Here is a 13208-nt window from a genome sequence, read left to right on the forward strand (position 1 = left end):
AAGGAAATGTCAAAAGAGGGCACCAATGTTCCAATTAAGAAAACTTCTGAAAGTACCTCACTCTATTTCGTTGACAGCTTCAAGGTCACTCAAACATGTGGCTACAGCTAGTTGCAAAAGCCGATGGGAACTAAGGCCTTAGTTTTCAACAAGCACAGGTGAGGACCATGCTCAGCAGATGCGCTAAGCCTTACAATCTACCACCCCATGTTTTAGAGATACATGTTTTAGAGAATCAGGACTCAGTTTCCAAGAACTGAGAGAATGAGTAGTCAGGAAGTCACCTGTGCTATCAGGCAAGAGGGGCTGGCTTTAGAGCAATTGTTAATCTGTTATTGTTTAGGGCATGCTAGGGATTGAACCTGGGTGGCCCTGGGCATACCAGGCAAGTGCTCTATTGCTGTACTTCATTCCCAGGCTATTTGGGTGGTTGTTTTAAGTAGAGTTGTCTGATTAGAGATACATGAATAGAAAACAGCACCTTGAAATGCAGTGGGTGAAAGGAGGGTTGTTTAATACCACAGTGGTAAGGAGAGGTGGCTGCTGTAGAGGCTCTGGGGGGCCAGAATAGTGTTGCTTCTGAGTACACTTTACAGGGAACAAGTTTGTTGGTGGGCTGAAGGGTGGGAGATAGACAGGAATTAGGGACTGAACTCCCAGTCACATCTTTACATTCTCCAGACAAGGACAGGAACTCCTCGTTCTCCAAATTCATTTAGAAGGACCTTGACCCTGGGTGACCGCTACACGGAAGAACTGGCTGTTTGGAATTAAGCGTCCATCCCTTAACCAAGCCCTGTGGCCAGGGGTGAGGAACCCTGATTAGCTCACCGTGGTTTACGTGGCCATGTTAATTTTTTGTTACCTGAGATGAACAACAGACAAGGTGGAAAAGGTTTTCGTTTTCTTTTGCCTTGTGATTTTCAAGTATCAGTCCATGGTTGCTTGGGCCCATGGCTTTGCCTCTGTAGTGGCTTAGCATATGAAGTCAGGGATGCAAAAAGAGGAAGGCTCTGGAGTTCCATCTCCTAAGACCTAGAGGAGTCCAGGGAATACTGTGTATAACTACAGTACTAGTCTCTTTGTCCCAGGTGACAGGATGTTCCCATAAGGAGGCAGGGAGAACTTTCTATGCAACCTGAACTCTTCCATGATGCCTTTAAAACGCTGGGCTTCCTTTCTACAAAAGTGTGGATGAAGGGTCCGTGGTTTCATGATTATGTCTGCAGCAGAGCCTTTCACATGTCTGTTTCTTTGTGCTTTCATTATCTGATGTTTGAAGCAACCATATAGAGAAAGTGGTACAAGGTTTTTATTTGTATTTTATAGATTAGAAAGCCAAGGCTTGGGAATCTGGGGCTCTTCTGGACAGTATAACATCTTTGTGTCAGAGACTAAAGATTGCGTTCACCTGCAGACCTCATCTGAAAATTAAACAGGTTTGTGATCATCGGGAGTTGTGTCTTCCCCTCTGCATTTTCTCTCATGATGACTGATCAACAGGTGACAAAGATACACAAAGACTGAGAGACTTAGAGTGAAGACTGGTAATACATTTATTTTAATACATGTTTTAGAGAATAAACTATACATGTGCGTATCTGGGTGTGTTTACCTTTGGGCACTGTTGCCCTCAGAGCCCCAGAGAAGGCATCCGATCAATCGCCTGGAGCTACCTCAGGTGGGTACTCATAACCAAATCATAAGCTACCTCACATGGGTGCTTAGATCTTCTTCAAGAGCAAGACATGGTCTTCATCTTTCCAACGTCCAGTCAACCTTCTGGTTTTGATGTTGTTGCTATTGCTATTGTTGTTGTTGACAGTGTATGTGACGGTGGTGCAGGGATTGAACACAGGGTCTTACATATGCCAGGCAGGCTCTATGCCACCAGGCTACATTCCCTAGCCCTTTAAGTATGTTTAGTTTTATAACATACTCTGCTGACCAGTAGCTAGTTAGTTCTAAGCCAATTAAACCAGATTAATTTGGCCAAGGGAAAGTAGACAATTTAATTAAAAAGGTAACATTCTAAATACCTCTCAAAGATACTCTTACCACGCTACTTAGTGAAAGAAGTCAAGTTCTGGGGAGGTTGGCAGTGAGATGCTAATGGGAAGGGGCTGCCTGCAGCTTATCTGCTGGTGGTATGTTGGCTGAGCACACATGCTATTTTATTTGATTCCCATGGAAGAGGGTGATACCCTATGTCCAGCTCATAATGGGAACACAAGTGACAGGCAGGCTCACATCTGACAGAGCTGGTACTGGAACTGAGATCTTGACACATGTGTCCCCATGCTTTTCCACGGGTATGTAACCGGTGCATTGGGGACGTGTCCGGAGGTTTTAGCTAACTACAGTCTTTGTGACAACATTTCCCTATGTTGTCTAGGATGGTGTGAGCCTCTTTGTGTAGAACAGGCTGACCTGGAGCTTGTGGCCCTTCTATCTTTGCCTCCCAAGGGCTGGGGTGTACAAGCATTCACTGCCACACTCAGCCAACAGGGGTTCTAACTAAGAACAGCTATTTCTCATATTTTCCTGGACAATGGACAGTTTCATTTTCACGTAGTCTAAAGTTTAAAGTAAGTCCAGCAGTGAAGAAAGCTGTGTGTGTGAGTTAGTTCTGAGAGCTTCAAATAGTACATACGATCTTTTTGTACATTATGAAACAATACAGAATTTTACTTGCCCTTAAGGCTATGGTTTAGAATAAACACCAAGGTGACGTTTTCTATATATTTTTTTAAACTTTGAGTATTCTTTCTCCTTCATTTGAATTGGAAGTCTCACAGCTGACTACTTCCCCCTGCACGCACCCATCAGACTTCACATGATATCAGTATGTAGTGTTGAACTCTGAATGGGAGGTGTTTCCTAGCTTCCTGGTTTGGTCTCTAATGCTCTCTTCTTCCTGCCCCAGTCACATATCTTGCCCACACCTCCACAGGCAGACCCTGAGTACAAGAGTTCCCCTATTCACTGTTCTTCTCTTTGCTGTGAGGAACACCTGACAAATGCTATTCAGGGAAGGAAGGGCTGGTTTGAGCTGAGTCTTCGAGGATGCAGTGTATCCCAGTGAAGAAGTCATGGAGCAGGAGGCAGGGCAGCTTGTCTCTGAGCCCTCAGGAATCGCTGAGAATTCCACACCCTGCTCAACCCCCTTTCTCCTTTTCGAACAGCCCAGGACCCCAGATCGTGGAATAGTGCTGCCTAGCTTCCCACTGCAGCGAATCCATCAGGATTTCCCATATTTCCCAAGGGACTGATTCTAGATCTGAGTTGACAAGCAGCAGTCAGTATCGTAGTGACTCTCTGGGCTGCCCTTGTTACCTGGAGAAGGGGTGAGACCTGCAGTCCAAAGTCACAGTGTCCATAACCACAGGTGAATTCCAGATGGCCTCTGCTCTCAAAAGGACTCATTTGGCTTTATCAGCGACCTGTTCAAAGTGATGTTGACTGCTGGCTGGCTTCAGGCTGTTCCCATCTTACAGGTCTGTCATAAAAAAGAAGTGAGTCATCACATCAGCTCAAGAATCTCCCAAATGTGGTGGATTCTGAAACACTTTGAAGGAAAACCTTCATCATCCTCGGTGCTCTGTACAAATCTATAACAAAACCAAACCAAGCCAAACAACAACAACAACAACAACGCCCAAAACCCAAACACCTTAGCCCAGCAGTGGTGGTGAATGACTCTAATCCCAGCACACAGGCGGTAGAGGTAGTCAGATCTCTGAGTTCAAGGCCAGTCTGGTCTGGTCTATGGAGTGATTTCTAGGACAAGCAGGGCTACACAGAGCAATCCTGTATTCAAAAACCAAGAAAGGTGGGGGGGGGGGGGAGGGGAGAAGAAAGGAATCTCAATAGCCAGTGACCAGGGGCTCCATGTTTTGTGTCTGTGGATGCATTGTCATTTCAATGACTTGTTCCCTAGAGTTGCAGGGATTTCAAAGTGTCTTATTTGTGTGTGTGTGTGTGTGTGTGTGTGTGTGTGCATGCGTGTGGCCGTCAGAGGACAGTTTGCTGGAATCATCTCTCTCTATCCACATTTACCTCTCTCCATACACATTTACCTTTGCTCCAAAGATTGAGCTCAGGTCCCCACTCTTGCTTGTGAAAGAGCCTTGATCTGCTGAGCCACCCTGCCAGCCCTGAAATGGTTACTTAATGTTTGTATAAATGTCTCTGCTTCTTAAACGAAGATCTTAGCAAATCTTTAAAGTTTCTCTAGAAATCACCACAGACCAGAGTTAACAAGGTTCGGAACACAGAGGATCCCAGCTAGCCTGGCCTCTCTGCCCTGAAGTGTATCAGACAGACCAAAGCTCTGAGTCCTTTGGTGAAAGAACTGTCCACCTCCACCCCACTGGACTGCAGAACTCGGGGGAGGAGTTACCCATAAGCACTTGCTGAATCTTCTTTATGGCTCTGCATTTCCCTATGGGAGTCTCATGACAGCCCATGAGTTAGATGCTGTTACTGCTATAGCACTAATGAGGAAGAAGAAGTGAGGACCCCGCCCAGGTCACATGACTTGTAACAAACAGCAGAGCTCAGGTTTAGTTCCAAGTCAGCCCAATCTCAAAGACCATGGTTGGTTGACTTAGTTTTTAATTTAATTTTCATATTTATTTATATATTTATTTATGCGTGTGCATGTATCTGTGTGTCTATCTCTGTATGTATGTGGTATGTGTGTATGTGTGTGGTGTGTGTCTGTGAGTCTGTGTCTCTCTGTGTGTGTATCAAGTGTGTGTGTCTGTGTATCTCTCTGTGGTGTGTGTGTGTGTGTGTATCAAGTGTGTCTGTCTGTGTACACGAATGGTTGTAGGCCACGGTGCTCAAGGGAGGTCAGAGGACAACTTACAGGAGTCAGTTCTCTCCTTTCACCTTGTAGGTTTCCAGGATTGAACTCAGGGCATCAGGCTTGGTGCCAGGTTCCTGTACCTGCTGAACTCTTATTAGCTGACTTACTTATTTTTAAAGTCACTTTTAAAAAACTGATATAGAAAAACAAAACACCAATGGAGAAAGAATCTTGAGTATGATAATCCCTGAATTTATGAGCTGTACTGCATCAAGTTTTGCACCATCAAAATGGGAATTTATAATCAAGCACTGGGAGGTTAAGACAGGAAGACTGAGTTAGAAGCCAGCCTGGGCTGCACAACAAGACCCTCTCTCAGAGTGAAAACAAATAAATGAAATGCTTTTTTTGTTTAGAACAAAAGTAGTTAAAAAAAAAAAAAAAGATCAGTCTGTTATAAGTGAAGAAAACAAGCTTCGTGCAGTCTATGGCCAGGTCAGAGCTCACTCCTGCCATTTTCAGATTGTATGATCTTGCCTTGGTGATTAAAATATCCAGGCTTCAACTTCTTCAGCAATAAAATAGTTTCTAATAAAACAGTGTTTCATAAGTTTGGACTACTGCAAGAGGATGCTGGGGGGTGAGATGAGCTAACAATGCCTGTAAGTGCAAGTGCTCCCCCCAGGACTCCAAGCAGGAGCTCAATAACACAAAACTGTGGGAATATACACCGGAAAGGCAGCTTGTGTGTCCATCAAGTAACTTAGTAGGCCATATAGTGTAAGTTAACCGAAACATGGACGTGGGGGCTGTGTCAATGACCCAGGCAGTAATGTGCTTGCTGTGCAAGGGTGGGGGCCTGAGTTCCATCCCCAGGAGTCACTCGAGAAGCTCAGCAGACTCTACGCTTGTCATCTCAGCTCTGAAGAACTGTAGACAGGTGGCTCTCTGCAGCTCCTGGCCTGCCAACATAGCTAAGCACGAAGTTTTGGGTTCAGTGAGATACTATGCTCTCTCCCTACCCACAGTCCCCCCAAACCCCAAGCAGAACTGATTGAGGAAGCGGTCTTAACCACATGAGTGTGCATGTGCACACACACCTATGCAAATGTAACATGTACATACACCACACACACACACACACACTGCCACATACACACCCCATTTTTCTACAGCACATTTTATTGGCAGTGTCTGGAACACTTACCTTTCTTTATGGTCAGAACCTGGCTGAGGACTGGGACATCAGACACCTGTGACAACTCCTGGTCCTCAGGCTCTGGCTTTCTAATTCTTATTGTCTTGCTGCTGGGCCAGTGACCCAATTCTTATCTGCCTTTGGCTGGGAGAATGACTAACCAGGAGGCACGAGTGATATGCTTCTGCTGATTTCTGGTTTTTCTTCTGCTGTGAATGACAGAGAAATACAATTAACTGGGAAGGAATGCTTTAGCTCTGTCAGTGGTTTTTTTTTTTTTTTTTTTCTTGCAGTGGCTGGATTTGAACCCAGGTCCCTGCATGTGCTAAGTGACTGAGCTATACTCCCAGGTCCACTATTTCTATCATATGTCAAATGCTTTCGAGGTTCCACGTTTGAAGACAAAATGAGCTATATACTTGGGAAGAGCACTTGAAACATCTCTAGTGTGTATTAGCATTTCCTCCGGGGACTAATAGTGATTGTACTACATGTGTGCTGGACTGCTGCTAATCACACCATAACTACAGCATTTATTGGGTGCTTACTGTATACGAAGTACTGTTTGGAGTACTTTACACATTAATTTGTTTAATCCTTAGAATATGGTCATCCACTCCCCTTGACAATCCCAGATGAGAAAGGGACTTGTCCACGCCTACGTAGTTTACAACTGCCATTGTCTTTATCTTAGTAGTTCTTCTATATTATTTAAAATTTATTAATTTTTTAAAAAAGAATTTCCTTAGATTCTCAGTGTATGGGTATTTCTCCTGGAAATGTTTGTTTGTTTGTTTGTTTGTTTGTTTAAGACAAGCTGTCTCTATCTGTAGGCCAGCCTACAGGTTTGAGATTACAGCCATGAGCTATCTGCCTGGCTGAAAGAGGGGTATTATTAAGTTCCTTGCATTTGGGGATTTATCTGGTAACAAGATAGGGCCTTTTGATCAGGGATATTTTAATACTATTGATAAGGACCTTCATGAAAAAATAGAGGCATGCTTCAAGATTCAGACAATGAATGGGGCTAGAAGGTAGACTGTTCCATGGGCTACCCCGATTAAACACAGTAGGCCACAAAATAAAACAAAAAAAGAGGGTGGGTGGTTTGGAAAGGTGGGTTAACAGATAAAAGTGCTTGGCACCAAGCCTGGTGCTCTGAATCCAATCCCAGAGGCTACCATGCTGGAGTGAGAGAATCGCTCCCCAGAGTTGACCTCTGACCTCCTGTAAGCCGTAGCATGCGTGCCATGCACACGCAGAGCACACCCTCTCCCCGACACACACACACACACACACACACACACACACACACACACACACACACATGGTGTGATAGAAACTAAACAAATGGACATGCTTTCAGGAGAAGACTCAGAGGGAAGAGGGGGCTTCACGGGGTGTGAGAAGTAGACCCGAGGGTGGGGACTACAAATAATCCCAATACATTATATGCGTGTACAGGGCTGGCAGGAGTAAATTCAATCCAAATTATTAGTATTATTATTATTTTTTAGGTTGAGTGTTTTGTTAATGGATTCCAGTCTCAAGCCAACCCTCGAGGACATTTGAGAGTAAATGCCTGCACCACTGTCCCTTGCTGGTGGGCTTTGCTTTGAGGAAGGCATTGAATATATTTCCAAAGCTCCAACCCTGTGCATTTTCTCCATGAGGGTGGTTAAAGTTTATGGGGAGACACAAATTGAGGTTATTATGCTTTACCTCAGACCCTTCCTAAAATGAGTGAGGCACGGGGCTCCCCCATCCACACCCCACTTGTCTTAGCTAGGGTTTTACTGCTGTGAACAGACACCATGAGCAAGGCAACTTGTAGACAACCTTAGCTACCTCTGGAACACAGCTTCTCTGTGCCCTCAGAAAACACTTCTCTGATTTCACCTCAGTGATGCTGGTCTCTTCTTAATCATTGCTCATTTCTTAGCTACAGTCAACCAGCATCCGTTGTCCCAGTAGTTCCTTCTGTTCTTGACCCTAAAGCCAGAGCCACGTGGTGAAGTTGCTGCTTGCTGGGGCTGGAACATGGCCCCCTTGTTCTATTACAGTATCACCAGATTTCTGTTTTCCAACTCCTTTACTGCCTAAGCTTGGCTGTCCTGGAACTTGCTCTGTAGACTGACTTTGAACTCAGAGATCTGCTTGGCTTTGCCTCCTGGGATTAAAGGTGTGTACTGCCATGCCCGAACCTAAACTGAGCTGGTGTGATCTTGCCCCAAGGTCACCACATATTAAAATCCTTCTTCTCTGAAACCTCCAGAGCCAGGCTTCCACAGCTCAAATCACCCTCAGCAACAGTCTTCCATATTCCTACTAGGATGGCTCACTGAGCCCCACTTAAGAGCATTCCGCTGCCTTCAAAACCCAAAGTCCCCAAACCCACATTCCTCCAAACCAAAGCATGGTAAGGCCTATCACATCGATACCTCAGTCGATGGTACCAACTTCTGTCTCCGAAGTGACCAACAGCAAATACCCTTTCTGAAGGGGCTGCAATGTAGACTCTCAAGTCCAGGACATGTTCCCTTTGAGTGATTGTCACCTGGAACAGGGCCTATTTGGGAAAAAAAAAATTGGGTCAATTGAACTATGAGTATAGGGTCACCTTTAGGGGCAGTAGAAATTCTTTCTGACAGACTAGGAAAGGAGACCAAAGCTGGCTTCTTTGATGGCCGAGGGACACAAAGAATCCCAGCCTTGGAGTGCTGTACCAGTGCTCCATACTAATGCTAATAGCAGTGGCAGCCATGCGCCCTGGGCTGCCTGCCTTCCTCTCCTCTGTAGACAGCTCGACTCAGACAGAGACCCCTAAAAGGGAGATGGCGATTCTGTGCTATAAGTGGGTAATAGGATTCGTGGCCTTTGTGAAGAAGAAAGGATAAAGGGCTTTGACTATGGGTTCAGGGACAGGGGTTAAAGGGAGGAATGAGATACCATTTAACCAGTGGAAAAGCAGGAAACACCTTTAAGGGCACTAGGCTCCACCAGCTCATATGGAATCTGCCCTGCAACTAGCTTCTGGGCACGTAGGCAGCGGTGCGCACACCCACTACAGCCTAGGTCCTTATCAGCGGTATACACAGATCTGTAGTAGCCCAGGGGTGAGGGCGGGGTGGAGTTGGAGGAGCGGGACCATCCGGTGCATCTCTCTCAGAGAGGGTGGAGGTGGAGATTTAAGAAGATTGACATCCCGATGCGCCCCTCCTCCCAGCAGCTCCGGTCTCCAGCCCAGACCTAGAAGGAGACACAGGCTGGTGGCCACCAGCCAAATCAAGCTTGGGCGGCGAGGGAGGAGGGGCAGGGGCCCCGGGAGGTGGCCTTTGCGACTCTGGGGCCACTCCTGCAGACTCTGGTCCCGCGAGCGCGAGCTGGAAGCATAAAAGGTCCGGGCGGGTAAGGGCGGGCCTGCAGCAGGAGGTGGGCTCCAGACCCCCCCCCCCCCCTCCAACCTGTTGCGGGGCGCAGCGGGCTGTAGAGATGGGCCGTTACTCAGGCAAGACATGCCGGCTGCTGTTCATGCTGGTGCTCACCGCTGCCTTCTTCGTGGCCGAGCTGGTGTCGGGTTACCTGGGCAACTCCATCGCGCTGCTCTCGGACTCGTTCAACATGCTGTCAGACTTGATCTCGTTGTGCGTGGGCCTGGGCTCCGGCTACATCGCGCGGCGCGGTCCCCGCGGCTCGGGTGCCACCTACGGCTACGTGCGGGCCGAGGTGGTGGGCGCGCTCAGCAACGCAGTCTTCCTCACCGCGCTCTGCTTCACCATCTTCGTGGAGGCCGTGTTGCGCCTCGCGCGGCCCGAGCGCATCGACGACCCGGAGCTGGTGCTTATCGTGGGCGCCCTGGGGCTGGCGGTCAACGTGGTGGGGCTGCTCATCTTCCAGGACTGCGGCTCCTGCTTCTCCCGCTGCGCGCGGGGTCGCCGGACCCGCCCTTCGCAGCAGCCAAGCCAGGGGGATCCTCCTGGCGCTTTGGGGTGTCCCCAAGAGGCTGCGACAGCCACAGCTCCCGGCTCGGGCACAGCAGTGACTCTCCGGGGGTCCTCGGCCGGAAGAAAGCAGCAGGAGGGCGCGACCGTGTTCTCTAATGTAGCAGGTGCCTTTCGGTTGCATCCTTCCGGACTGGGAGCACTTTGTTCTTCCCTCAATTCTCCCTCCTCCTCCTGGCATCTGGACCCCTTTACTCATCCACTACCTCTTTTTCGGCTCATTTTCTTGACTGATTTATCAAAAAAAACCCTTCGCTTCTCTTTTCACTTAATTCTCCATCTTTCCCTCCCTCCTCGTTCTCCTTCCTTGCCTGCCTTCTCCCTCCCCCCCGCCCCTCCCCATTTCCCTCCCTTTCTCATTCTTGACCCTGCAGTCCTTATCCTCCCCTCTCCTGTGGCAGTATTGATCTTGGAAATCAATTCTTAACTATTGGGCAACAGAGCATTTCCTATCCTGCCCCTTCTCCGGTGCTATCTGGATATGTTTCCTCCCCTGACATCGGTGTCAGGGCTATCTCCTGCCTCTTGGGTATTGAGGATCTGGGGGATAGGTGTAGGCTTATCCTTGTCCCGTTTTTAATTTGAAAGCTGTGTGTGTGAAGTCCAAGGGTGGACCTCGGGCTTCCTCTGGGTTAAAAGGTACCTATTTGGGCTGAGTGTAGGAGAAGCGGGGGACTCCTGTATGCTAAGAGGAATTGAAAATAACAAAACCGCATTTTGAGATCATTGGTTCTTTTTGTTTGTAGAACTCATACACAACACAAGGTTTCTTCTTTGAATGCAGGTGATTCCCTGAACACTGAGAATGAACCAGAAGAGACGACGAAAAAAGAGAAGAAGTCTGAAGCACTCAATATCAGAGGTAGGCTTGTCTGTGGGCTAGCTCTGGCTCCTTTCTCTGACTTACGGGTCTGTGCTCTGAGTACTTCTGCTTTTAGGAAAGCAACAGTGTGCTGGGAAGTGGGTCAGTTACCTGCAGACTATGACCCTCTCCTCTTGCCTAATCATCGCATTGATTCTGAGGGAGAAGCTGGTTGCTAATGATTTATCTTTGCTCTAATTAAGCCACGCTGAAGCTGCCTGTTCCTGGGCTGACCAGATCAGCGCCATGTTCCTCTGAGTTACACATATGTGTCAAGTTCTCATGAGTGTCACCTATCAGTGTCATAACCTCTTGATTGCTACATATGTATCATATCCCACTGATCCCTAGATGTCCCTGTCATGGTCTCCCAAGTTCCACTGAGTATCAAATAATAATGCCATGTTCTCCTGACCTCCACATGTGTGCCATGTTTTCCTCATCTCCACATATGTATCATGTTCCTCAGATCCCCACATATCCCGGCCACGTTCTCCTGACTCCGACATATGTGTCATGTAATTCTCATCTCCACAGATGTATCATGTTCTCCTGGACACCACATTATCAGCGAAATGTTTTCTTGAGCTCCACATACGAATACCGTGTTCTCCCGATCCCTACATATCAGAACCATGTTCCCCTGACCTCCACATGTGTGTCACATTCTCCTCAAATTCACTCACGTATCAGGCTCTGATGAACCTTACATATCAGTGCCATGTTGGTCTCCACACCTCAGTGTCATGTTCTTCTGATCTCCACATATATATGTCATATTATCCTCATATTCATATATGTATCATGTTCTCCTGATTCTCACTCATCTGTGTCCATGTTCTCCTGATTTCCACATATGTGTGTCATGTTATCTTCATATTCACACATGTTTCTATCATGTTCTCCTGACTCTCACACATCTGTGTCATGTTCTCCTGATTTCCACATATATGTGTCATGTTATCTTCATATTCACACATGTTTCTATCATGTTCTCCTGACTCTCACACATCTGTGTCATGTTCTCCTGATTTCCACATATATGTGTCATGTTATCTTCATATTCACACATGTTTCTATCATGTTCTCCTGACTCTCACACATCTGTGTCATGTTCTCATGAACTCTACAACTCAATGCCAGTTTGGTCTGATCTCCATTTAGCAGAGTCCATTACTGCTACTCTTGGTTGGCTACTTTCACGAATATTACTGACATGCATCTATTTGTTTTCATGAAGATTGTGTGTGTGTGTGTGTGTGTGTGTGTGTATAGCTGGCAATGGAATTCAGGGCCTTGTCCATACTAAACACGAGCTACACCATTGATCCATCCCCAAAGCCGCACTGCAGCTTATTATAACTGCTGTGACTGTTTTGAGACAGGGTCCTATTATCTAGCCATGGCTGGCCTGGTACTCAGTATGTAGCACAGACAGAGCTTGGACTCGTGGCAGTCCTCTTTTCTTAGTCCCCTTACTGCTGGAATTGCAGGTATTTGCTTGTGTTTGCTGTTGACTTGTCATTAAAGATGGAAAAACAAAACAAACAACAAACAAAAGCGAAGTGGCCGCACTAATAAGCCTCTGTCCTGTGTGACATCCACTTTTTTTCTTTTTGCCAGTTATTTATGGTAAGAATTTGCTGAGAAAGGGATTGTAACCTGATTAAAACTCTCATTTCCAGGCCCAAAGTTGGGGTTCTGGTGAGCCTTACTGAAGAAAATTAATGATCCACCTTCTTACCCCATATTCAAAGTCAGCTGTGCTGGGCATTCTGGGATATCTCTCTTACTGGACACTGCTGTAGCAAGCATCCCTCCTTTGTATCTTTTGGTTAGATATTCTCACTGTAAAGTGAACTTAGTCTTAGTTCTGAGTGTGTGTGTGTGTGCGTGTGTGCGTGCATGTGTGTGCATGTGTGTATGTGTGTGTGTGCATGTGTGTATGTGTGCATGTGTGTGTGTGTGTGTGAGTGTGTGTGCGTGTGTGCGTGTGTGCGTGTGCGCACACGCACGCTCCTGTGTATGTTGGGGGATGAACAGTGCTTTGCTCTCTATGTAGGCTGGTCTTGAGTTTATAGCTTTCCCTTCTCAGCCTCCCAGGGGCTGGGGTCACAGGTGTGGATCACTCTGCCCAGAAAATCCCCAATCTTGACTTGGAGAGGTTTGACAAAGATGAAGCGAACTTTCAACTTCGTGTGATTTAGGAGAGATCTGGGATGAGACTTAGATCCAAACTCTATAGCATACAGCTAGTCACCCACAGAGTGCCTGCTCTCCCTCCCTCCCTCCCTCCCTCCCTCCCTCCCTCCCTCCCTCCCTCCCTTCCCTCCC

At 47.0% G+C, this 13208-nt stretch overlaps 1 protein-coding gene and 1 long non-coding RNA gene across 4 annotated transcripts in view; one reads left to right on the forward strand and one right to left on the reverse strand.

The window, feature by feature from the left end:
* Window positions 1-13208, forward strand: part of Slc30a10 (solute carrier family 30 member 10) — a 35136-nt gene that overhangs the window by 13071 nt on the left and 8857 nt on the right. The window contains exons 1-2 of one of the 2 annotated variants that reach the window (XM_021173289.3): window positions 9258-10119; window positions 10797-10874. In XM_021173289.3, the coding sequence (XP_021028948.1) occupies window positions 9504-10119; window positions 10797-10874 (694 nt within the window). In that variant the 5' untranslated portion in view covers window positions 9258-9503. Of the gene's footprint in view, window positions 1-9257; window positions 10120-10796; window positions 10875-13208 lie in introns of those variants that run through there. The other variant, XM_085843629.1, reaches the window with a different exon arrangement.
* Window positions 1566-9663, reverse strand: LOC115031909 (uncharacterized). 2 transcript variants are annotated; one of them, XR_003837545.2, is made up of 4 exons: window positions 9557-9663; window positions 8453-8580; window positions 6021-6220; window positions 1566-3499 (listed from the first exon to the last, which is right to left on the reverse strand). It is a non-coding gene; the product is annotated as an uncharacterized LOC115031909 (long non-coding RNA). The 2 variants fall into 2 exon arrangements; XR_003837546.2 differs by having other exon boundaries at window positions 9476-9663.

This window comes from Mus caroli, unplaced genomic scaffold, assembly GCF_978045245.1.
Source record: "Mus caroli unplaced genomic scaffold, Mus_caroli_1 scaffold_1, whole genome shotgun sequence".
In the NCBI taxonomy this organism is placed as follows: domain Eukaryota; kingdom Metazoa; phylum Chordata; class Mammalia; order Rodentia; family Muridae; genus Mus; species Mus caroli.